Here is an 11,112-nt window from a genome sequence, read left to right as displayed (position 1 = left end):
GGTGGGACAAAAACTCATAAAGAAGGAAGGCAGCCTCCAGCGGCCCTTTACATGCGTATGTCCCTACTGTTATATCCGTCGTCACGCAAGGGGCCTTGCTCACATTTGGGGCAGCGAGAAGGAGAGCACAGGAAATCAGACCAATGATACCTGTAGGCTGGGAAGCGCTCTCCTGGTGATTCCCAGCCTGGTTAAATAAAACCCATGGAAGGGACCTGGCCAACTATTGGGCGGGGGGAGGAGAGGAGCGGAAGTTGTAGCCGCAGCTGGATGAACCTCATTTGCGGGAGCTAGGACAGGAGGCTTCCCCATTTGTGGCAGTCCCCAGCCGGAGACGGGGACGAGGCAGCACCTGCCAGGATGAATGGTTTGCTCCCCGCCCCCAGGAGGGAGGAGACCTTCCCGCCCCCTCCACTATCACGTGGGAAAACAAATGCTGCGGCCGCTGCCCTGCCCTGCCCCTGTGGCCCGGCGGGCGGGCTGCGTGCAGCACCATGAAGATGCATTTCAGCATCCCCGTCTCGGAGCAGCTGCTGGAGAAGTTCGGGGGCCGCTACGTGGTGGAGTATCTCGGCGCTAAGGCTGGGGGGCCGCGCCGCCGCGGGATCCGGGATTCCGGCTCCCGGGCAGCGCTGTTATGCCTCGGGGCGGACGGGAGTGGGACGGGGAGCTGTGTAGGGAGGCAGGGGAATTGGGGGAGGGAGAGCTGTGGAGGAGGAGGAAGGGGGTGCTGTGTAGGTAGGGGAGCCGGGAGGTGTCTGTGCAGGCAGGGGAGCGGTGTGGGGAGGCAGGGGAATTGGGGGAGGTGTGTGCAGGGAGGGGAGCCGGGAGGTGTGTGCAGGCAGGGGAGCTGTGTGGGTAGGCAGGGGAATGGGGGGCTGGATAGGGAGGGAGGGCTGTGGAGGAGGAAGGGGGTGCTGTGTAGGTAGGGGAGCCGGGAGGTGTCTGTGCAGGCAGGGGAGCTGATGCCTCTTGGGTGTATTTTCAGCTGTACTCTGTGTACCTGGAAGGCTTCCTCTTCTGCAAGGTGCGCTACAGCCAGCTACACCACTGGAACGATCAGGTGAGAGACTCCAGCCCAACCCCCTTCTCACTCTCCCTTGCCAGGTTCAGCTAGGGGAACTTCCATCAAATGGCCAACAAATGCTCCATTGAAATGAGGAGAGACAAGGTGGGCAAGGGCGTATCTTTTACTGGACCAACTTCTGTTGGTGAAAGAGATGAGCTTTTGAGATGCACAGAGCTCTTCTTCACCTCATTGAAATGAATGCAGGCTGAGATCCTGTAATGTTGCCTGTGGATGGTAATGAGCTTTTCTTGTGTAGTACTTGAAGTGGGAGGGAGATACATAAAGGTCTGGGTGCTGTGGAGTGAGTGTGTTATTACACAAATTTTTAAGGTGCCCAGCACCATAGGGAGTGGCAAACTCTGAAGCAAATCAGATAAATATTGAGAGGAGGGATGTCGGGAAATACAATATTCTGGAAATTTATATTCGTGCCAAAGAAGAGCTATTTTTTAATTTTGGGTAATGAAGATGGAATTTTTTGGCTGTCCCCCATTTCCTTTGCACTTAAACAGGTAATATGAAGTATGAATTGGAGGTGATTACAAATCTAATGCTTCTTTGGTAAACTCTTCACCCTTTATAAGCAGTTTGATTTCATTTTTTCCTCCTACTTTTCCAATTATTTTCATGGCAGTTCTTTGGCTTTTATTATGCATACCCCAGGCATGCTGGTCTGAGCTATATGCAAGAGATGAGATATCTTACCCCCCCCCCACCACCACCACCCCTTTTCTTTGCAAAATATTTTCCATTTTTCCCATAATACTCCTCAGTGAAGGTTTAAGGTGTTTCCTTATTGAGACCTGGCAACATCTGAAAGCTATGAAAGGGGAATTGAGTAATGGTCATGTACCAGTATTCAGGGGAACAGGTTTCACACAGTTATTTTTGGTATCATTGACTGCAAGAAGTTTGCTCTGATTTTAAGACATCCAAAACTATTGCAGCATTTCTCTCCGAGTCATAAATAACACTAGAGCCTCTTTTAGGCTCTGTCTATGCTAGAGTTCAAATCATAGGGTTTTTTTCACTGTTCTTGCTTGGAAGGTGCTAACATTGTTTTGAGTTCAAGTATATAGGCTCCAACTATGTATGTTGGGGCCAAGGTCCTGCTGTTAACACACCTATGGACTGTGTGAGTCAGAGTCGTGGGAAATACGATCTCGTGAATAGGGCATTAGACTGGGATTGAGGAGACCTGGGTTCAGTTTCTAATTTGACTACAGACACTCTGTGATCTTGACACGTCAATTAATCTACCCTCTTCCTCAATTACTTATCTGTAACATGGGAATAATTACTTCCCTGCCTCAAGGAGTTGGTGTGAAGATAAAATCCCCATTAATGATAGTGGGAGCTTTATAAATACCTAGAGCGGTTTATCACATAATTTTCAGATAACAGTAAGTGTTATGGATAATTACATAACAAGCTCTTTTGTATTGTGTACAACCTGTTGATCTTCATTAGTGTATTCTTCTGGATCACCCATTCTCTGATCTAGTAACAAATATGAAATAGTAAAGGGGTACTACAGGAGGGTGTAATAGATTTATGTTTATATATTGCCTGAGCAGTGAAAGACACATCAAATAGCTGGATTATTTCCATCAGTCTTACATTTTCACATCCATAAATGTCCAGATCACTTATGTTTAATAGTGTCCTAAGGAAGCCACTCTGCTTAACAATTCTAACAGCAGACTGGAAATAGCAGTAGAAAATGTACTGCAGAGGTCAGTCCAATACTGGTGATAGGTGGACTGGATAATCTATTCCAGAAGTTCTCAAACTGTAGTCTGTGGAAACCTCCAAGTTAACATCATGCTGGTTCCCTCCTCCACTCCAGCTGCTATATTGCGTGAAGACAGCTGCAAATACATAGAAAAGGGCCACTAGGGAAGTATTGTAAGTAGGGCTGTCAAGCGATTAAAAAAATTAATCTTGATTAATCGCGCTGTTAAATAATAGTAGAATACCATTTATATACATATTTTTTGATATTTTCCACATTTTCAAATATATTGATTTCAATTACAACACAGAATACAAAGTGTACAGTGCTCACTTTATATTTATTTTTATTATAAATATTTGTACTGTAAAAATAAAAGAAATAGTATTTTTCAGTTCACTTAATACAAGTACTGTAATGCAATCTTTTTATCATGAAAGTTGAACTTACAAATGTAGAGTTATGTACAAAAAATAACTGCTTGCAAATAAAACAACGTAGGCTCTAAAATTTTACAAATCCACTCAGTCCTACTTCTTGTTCAGCCAATCGCTCAGACAAACAAGTTTGTTTACATTTGCAGGAGATAATATTGCCCGCTTACTGTTTATAATATCACCTGAAAGTGATAACAGGGGTTCGCATGGCACTGTTGTATCTGGCATTGCAAGATATTTATGTGCCAGATGCTCTAAAGATTCATATGTCCCTTCATGCTTAAACCACCATTCCAGAGGAGATGCTTTCATGCTGATGATGGTTTCTGCTCAATAATGATCCAAAGCAGTGCAGACCAACGCATGTTCATTTTCATCATCTGAGTCAGATGGTTGATTTTCTTTTTTGGTGGTTTGGGTTCTGTAGTTTCTGCATCAGAGTGTTGCTCTTCTAAGACTTCTGAAAGCATGCTCCACACCACATTCCTTTCAGATTTTGGAAGGCACTTCAGAGTCTTAAACCTTGGGTCGAGTGCTGTAGAATCATAGAATATCAGAGTTGGAAGGGACTTCAAGAGGTCATCTAGTCCAACCCCCTGCTCAAAGCAGGACCAATTCCCAGCTAAATCATCCCAGCCAGGGCTTTGTCAAGCCGGGCCTTAAAAACCTCCAAGGAAGGAGACTCCACCACCTCCCTAGGTAACGCATTCCAGTGTTTCACCACCCTCCTAGTGAAATAGTTTTTCCTGATATCCAACCTGGACCTCCCCGACTGCAACTTGAGACCATTGCTCCTTGTTCTGTCATCTGCCACCACCGAGAACAGCCGAGCTCCATCCTCTTTGGAACCTCCCTTCAGGTAGTTGAAGGCTGCTATCAAATCCCCCCTCATTCTTCTCTTCTGGAGACTAAACAATCCCAGTTCCCTCAGCCTCTCCTCATAAGTCATGTGCTCCAGACCCCTAATCATTTTTGTTGCCCTCCGCTGGACTCTTTCCAATTTTTCCACATCCTTCTTGTAGTGTGGGGCCCAAAACTGGACACAGTATTCCAGATGAGGCCTCACCAATGTCGAATAAAGGGGAACGATCACGTCCCTCGATCTGCTGGCAATGCCCCTACTTATACAGCCCAAAATGCCGTTAGCCTTCTTGGCAACAAGAGCACACTGTTGACTCATATCCAGCTTCTCGTCCACTGTGACCCCTAGTTCCTTTTCTGCAGAACTGCTACCTAGCCATTCGGTCCCTAGTCTGTAGCAGTGCATGGGATTCTTCCGTCCTAAGTGCAGGACTCTGCACTTGTCCTTGTTGAACCTCATCAGGTTTTTTTCGGCCCAATCCTCTAATTTGTCTAGGTCCCTCTGTATCCGATCCCTACCCTCTAGTGTATCTACCACGCCTCCTAGTTTAGTGTCATCTGCAAACTTGCTGAGAGTGCAGTCCACACCATCCTCCAGATCATTAATAAAGATATGAAACAAAACCGGCCCCAGGACCGACCCTTGGGGCACTCCGCTTGAAACCGGCTGCCAACTAGACATGGAGCCATTGATCACTACCCGTTGAGCCCGACGATCTAGCCAGCTTTCTATCCACCTTACAGTCCATTCATCCAGCCCATACTTCTTTAACTTGGCGGCAAGAATGCTGTGGGAGACCGTATCAAAAGCTTTGCTAAAGTCAAGGAATAACACATCCACTGCTTTCCCCTCATCCACAGAGCCAGTTATCTCATCATAGAAGGCAATTAGGTTAGTCAGGCACGACTTCCCCTTCATGAATCCATGCTGACTGTTCCTGATCACTTTCCTCTCCTCTAAATGTTTCATAATTGATTCCTTGAGGACCTGCTCCATGATTTTTCCAGGGACTGAGGTGAGGCTGACTGGCCTGTAGTTCCCCGGATCCTCCTCCTTCTCTTTTTTAAAGATGGGCACTACATTAGCCTTTTTCCAGTCATCTGGGACCTCCCCCGATCGCCATGAGTTTTCAAAAATAATGGCTAATGGCTCTGCAATCTCACCCGCCAACTCCTTTAGCACCCTCGGATGCAGCGCATCCGGCCCCATGGACTTGTGCACGTCCAGTTTTTCTAAATAACTATCTGTATTTAGAAAACTAACTGTAGCTATCTTTAGAAATCTCACATTGGTACCTTCTTTGCGTTTTGTCAAATTTGCAGTGAAAATGTTCTTAAAATGAACAACATGTGCTGGGTCATCATCCAAGACTGCTATAACATGAAATATATGGCAGAATGTGAGTAAAACACAGAGCAGGAAGTATACAATTCTCTCCCAAGGAGTTCAGTCACAAATTTAATTAATGCATTATTTTTTTTAACAAGCGTCTTCAGCCACCATTCCAGAGGACGTGCTTCCTCTGCTGAAGCATGTCCTCTGGAATGGTGGCCCAAGCATGAAGAGGCATATGAATGTTTAGCATATCTGGTACGTAAATACCTTGCAATGCCAGCTACAAAAGTGCCATGCAAATGTCTGTTCTCACTTTCAGGTGATATTGTAAATAAGAAGCGGGCAGCATTATCTCCCGTAAATGTAAACAAACTTGTTTCTCTTAGCGACTGGCTGCACAAGAAGTAGGACTGAGTGGACTTGTAGGCGCTAAAGTTTTACGTTGTTTTGTTTTTGAATGCAGTTATGTAACAAAAAAATCTACCTTTGTAAGTTGCGTTTTCACAGTAAAGAGATTGCACTATGGTACTTGTATGAGGTGAATTGAAAAATGCTATTTTATCATTTTTACAGTGCAAATATTTGTAATAAAAATAATATAAAGTTAGCACTGTACACTTTGTATTCTGTATTGTAATTGAAACCAATATATTTGAAAATGTATAAAAACATCCAAAATATTTAATACATTTCAATTGATATTCTATTGTTTAACAGTGGTTAAAACTGCAATTAATTACGATTAATTTTTTAAATTGCAATTAATTTTTTTTTAGTTAATCGCGTGAGTTAACTGCGATTTAATTGACAGCCCTAATTGTAAGCAATCATTTCAGTTGAGACAGGGACGTTACGCGATTTATGAAGGATCGGGGAGGTGGTCTTCATGATTGTAAATGGGATGTGGTGTCCGAGACAAACTCTGTGTTTAAAGTGGTCCATTTTGATACTACAATGATTCATGCTGTGAAAAAGTTCGAGAGCCCCTGGTCTGTTAGGTCTCTTCTATCTCTAAATGTTATGGCCCTTATCTTGCAAGCCATTCTACATTGGCAGACCTCTGCTTCCGCACAGAGTATCCATTGTCTCCAGTGACCCACTGCCAAGAACAGTGATCTGTTATTACTTTTTCACTCTCCCCACTTAATGTGTAAATTTCTTGATGCTGTAGAATGGAACATCACAGCATGGGGTCACACTGACAGGGCAATCATCATAAAAGCCAGTGTCCTTGATTGAAAATGTAACTAATTTGAAAACCAGCATTTTTGTAGCTAATAGAACAACTTGACATTGAAGTTTTGTATTTATCACTGGAATTGTATCTGGTTTTGGATGTCAAGAATGGCATTTATTCAGAAAGTGTCCCTTGGAGGAATTCCACTTCTGTGTCTTATGTGAAACTGAATTTTTTAAATGTACAGTATAAATCATTGTTACTTTTATTGGACGGATGTTTATGAAACTCAGAACTTAAAACACAATTTTTTCATTTTTCCTTTATTTTTATTTAAGAAGATGTAACCCAATACATGTCTTCTCTTTAGCTAGTCCAACTAAGTCTTCCTTTAGTGTCCTACTGAAGTAGTAATTTCTGAGAACAAAAAGGCAGAATTTTGTTCTGGATATAGTTTCCACAAAACTTTAAAATCTTTTATTTCACCTCTTTGCAGATTTCTTTTCTGTCTTATATGGATTTCATGAGTCCATGTTTCAATCATGTCAGCATTTTGAATAGATCTTCTCTGCATGTCCAAAATTTTCAAGCTTGGATGCCCTCAATTGAAGCTCTAAATCTATATTTAGGCACCTGTATAAGTGGCCTTTTTTTTTTTTCAGAGTTAGTGAGCATTTATAACTCAGACTTCAGTAGGAATTGAGGGTACTTATATTTCTGAAAAGCAGACAACATAGATCTTGATTCTGCAATGTGTTTGTCAAGCACTTGAAGTCAGTGGGGCTTTGTGTGGGTGCAGGAATGTGCATGTGTTGATTTAATTGCACAATTGGGGACTTATTTAAGTACTTTTCTCCAGGCTTCTCAAGCTTAGAAAATTTAGGCCCTAAGCTTTAAAATGTCAGCCTTTGTTTCTAGGGGATATGCTAATAAGCTATATAGCCAGAAAAACAGTTTGTTTTTCAGACTTGCGAGTATTTATCCCAGTGGTTCTCAACCTACAACCCAATCAGCACACAGCTGTGGCCCATATGACATCCTTAGTCCCATACAGGTAATATATCTATTGTGTGGATGTGGCCCACAATGATAAATAGGTTGAGAACCACTAGCTTATCCAGTGCCCAAATTGAGGATTTGATGAGTTCTAGCTCACTTCCCCCCACTTGAAGAGGCTTTTCTGATATGAACACTTGTCAAATAGCTTTTCTGTCTGTAAAATGAGTTTTGATGCCTCCATGGCAAGTTTGGATTCATTCTTGGTTTTACTCTTTATTCCCTGAGTGCCACATTGAAACAAAGCAGGCCTGGGGAGACTGGATGACTCCAAAGATTGGTTGTGGGCGATATAAACTTTTATATCTCTAGGTCACCAGTTCAAATCCAGCTCTAGTGGTAATGCTCAAAAGTTATTGTCTGACTGGTTATCTCAGTCCTAGTCCTAGTCCCAGAGGACACCTGTCCCATGACAAAAAACATAACCACAATTAGTACTTTTGTTGGCCATCTTGGCAGAGAGGCCAAGGACCAAATGAGCCTGAAGAATGAATTATGTCTTATCATCCCTGGAACAGAGTTTGGAGCCATATTAACATCATAGTCCTCAGTCCTACAACCTTTTCCACACTATGCTATATCTGTTCAGATATTAAACAGAAAACTTAATTTCTAGGGCTGGCACTCGTTGCCTTTCAGCCTCAGAAAATGCACATGCGTACACAGATTCAAGGAGAGTGGGATGTGGCTTTATCCATAGTCTCAGTGGTGTTACTTAAGTAGACAAATGAACAGTTACACTGTAACAGATAAACAGTATCACTAAAACAACTACTTTTTTTTTTTTTTTTTTAGTCTTATTTACTGTCAAAGTTGCCTCTAGTTTTGTAAGCAGGAGCACATGGCTCTATCCTCTGCCATCATCACTGGGTTAACTGCATCTCTCACCCTTCTGGGTCTCTTTGAGGGCACTCCTTCTCAAGTCTTGGGCTTCTAGCAGATTCTGTCTCAGGTTGTAATCATGCAATTCTCCCACTCTCTCAAGCTAGTACCTAGCAGCAGTCCCTTGTGATCAGCTGTGATTATCTCATTAGGTCTGACTTAGGCTCAGACCTGCAGTTCTATGACAGTGGTGTCCAAAAAGCAAACAGTCTGATTAGAGCAAAGTGTTATTTATTTAGAACAAAAACATTTCTGAGAAAACCGATCTTAAACAATAAAACCTGTCTATACACAGGCCTGCCTTTCCCTAAGGTTTACCATTCTCAGGATCTGTGAATGTGCAACTCCTTCAGACTCTGTCTGTAAAGTCTCTCACTGTGTCAGCCTGTCTCCCAACAGCTTCTGAAAATTCAGAAGCCTGAGAAGGGCTTTTTAATTGTTTAGTGCAGGATAGATAAAAAATTGATTTTAAAAAATGATTTTAAAAGTCAAATTAATTTAAAAATACCTGTTTAAAATTGACAATCATATTTAGGCCTCAACTTATTATACTGTATTAAAATCATTCAAATTAAATAAAAGAAAATTCAAGCAGTATATGTTTGCTACCAAAGTTTTAAAGAGCGTCAAACCACCTAACTGGTGGAAGTCACTGGCTAATCACCTGGAAGCACAGTTGGTTGAAGTGCTAAACTAGCACTTTTAGAGATACAAGGTGCATGAGGTAATATCTTCTATTGGATCAACAACTGTTGGTGAGAGAGAGACAAACTTTCAAGCTACACAGAGCTTTGTGTAGCTCGAAAGCTTGTCTCTCTCACCAACAGAATTTAGTCCAAAAAAAAGATATTACCTCACCCACCTTCTCTCTCTATTATCCTGGAACTAACACAGCTATAACAACACTGCATAAACCAGCTTTTGATAGCAGGTGCAGAGAACCTGTTTTCTTTATTTCAGTTTATTCAATTAGTTCAGTTCAATGACTAGTTCATTTAAAGTTGAGAAACCAATTGGGAGTTAAAAAGGCAGGAAAACTTGTTTTCACTTTCAATCTGTGACTAAAAACTATGGGTGAGAGGATTAGATCTACTATTTCCAAAATCTTGGAGGACATGGTCACCAGAAATAATCAGTTCTATATGCTAACTATAGAGAATATTTCCTTTGTTTCATAAAGCAGTTACTTTTAAATGTAAATCATATTTTGATCAACTTTTTCTTATGATGTACTCAGTGCATTTAAGGTAGCTTTTATTTAATTAACAAAAACAATTTTAAAATGTCCGGTTTTGTGCAGCTTGACACGTATCACATAAAAAAAATTAATCATCTAGTAAGCAAGAAGTGCCTCACTTGTCACTTTCTAACAATAAAAATATAAAAAATAAGAATCTGAAAAATCTATGTTAAGCCATATAATTGCTTAAGTGTGTGTGTAATATATAGTGAATCCTCCCAGTTAGCAAAAAGTACCAATTCAAAACAAGGTAGAAAGCCTGGATGTAAATAATTGATTTGTGCTTGCTGATTTAAATCATGATTAAAATCGGTGATTTAAATTTAAATCTGTCCATCCTGTTCATTTTTTCTTTAGATTTCTTTGTTCCCAGCATTGGTAGAATAGCTGTCACTTTGGCCTAGTGCTGGGAAGTATGCCATTGTCCTGTAACTGCTTCCACAATGGTTGCTGGGAGGTTGTTACTGTGTTTCATCCCTGCTTGTTCTTTTCCCTACCCTATTAAGTTAGAACAGTACATTCATACGGGAAAGCCTTCTAATCCAACGTACAATAACATCACCTCACTGACCCGGTCCTACAGTATTAATAAAATTGATGTACAACTTATTGCATAATGTCTCCACATCCGCCACAATAAATATTCATGCTTCTGGTCATAATTAAACCACTGAACGGCATGAGTCCAGGGGAGTGCGCAGGAATTTAAATTTTACTGTTTCAGGGTGCAGGATGCAGAACTCCTCCGGCGGGGGGAGGGCGAGCAAACTCCTCCAGCCCTGGTGAGGAGTGCAGAACTCCTGCGCTCCCTGCCTCAGCCCAGGAGCAGGAGAACTCCTTCAGCCCCAGGGCTGCGGTGAGGAGAGCACTTTTCCCGCCACAGCCCCAGGGAGAGGAGCTCTCGCTCTCCTCGCAGCAGCCCAGGAGCAGGAGGAGTTCTGCATCCCCTGTTGATTATTGGAGGGGGGGTGGGGGGGGGGACGGGGGAGAGGAGGAGGACGGGACAGTTGAGCCCCTGCTGGATTTGCCTTGTGCACACCCCTGCATGGGTCAGAAAGAAACTTCCTCTATGGCAGTGGTTCCCAAAGTGGGGTTCGCGAACCCCTGGGGGTTTGCAGAACGTTTCAGGGGGTTCGCAAGAAAAATTTCATTAATGGCAGCCAGAGGACTCTGCTGGGACCCAGTTGCAGGGCAGACAGCCCGAGCCCCAGGGAGAGCGGGGCCGGGCAGTTTGAGCGGGCAGCCCGAGCCTTGGGGAGAGCGGGCAGTTTGAGCCGGCAGCCTGAGCCTTCCCCATCAGCGGTGGAGCCAGCAGCCCG

The 11,112-nt window shown here is 42.9% G+C and overlaps 1 protein-coding gene across 6 annotated transcripts in view; it reads left to right on the top strand.

The window, feature by feature from the left end:
• Positions 1 to 234: 234 nt before the first annotated feature.
• The window catches only part of SNX31 (sorting nexin 31), a 68,438-nt gene continuing 57,560 nt past the window's right edge, over positions 235 to 11,112 (top strand). For 4 of the 6 annotated variants that reach the window (XM_065582202.1, XM_065582201.1, XM_065582197.1 and 1 more), the window contains exons 1-2: positions 235 to 560; positions 989 to 1,063. In XM_065582202.1, coding sequence (XP_065438274.1) covers positions 495 to 560; positions 989 to 1,063 — 141 coding nt within the window. In that variant the 5' untranslated portion in view covers positions 235 to 494. The remainder of the gene's footprint in view (positions 561 to 988; positions 1,064 to 11,112) is intronic. The other 2 variants (XM_065582199.1, XM_065582200.1) reach the window with 2 other exon arrangements.

Source organism: Chrysemys picta, chromosome 2 (genome assembly GCF_011386835.1).
Source record: "Chrysemys picta bellii isolate R12L10 chromosome 2, ASM1138683v2, whole genome shotgun sequence".
NCBI lineage: Eukaryota > Metazoa > Chordata > Testudines > Emydidae > Chrysemys > Chrysemys picta.
Note: the sequence above shows the minus strand (reverse complement) of the source record. Positions and strands in the feature narration are given on the sequence as shown.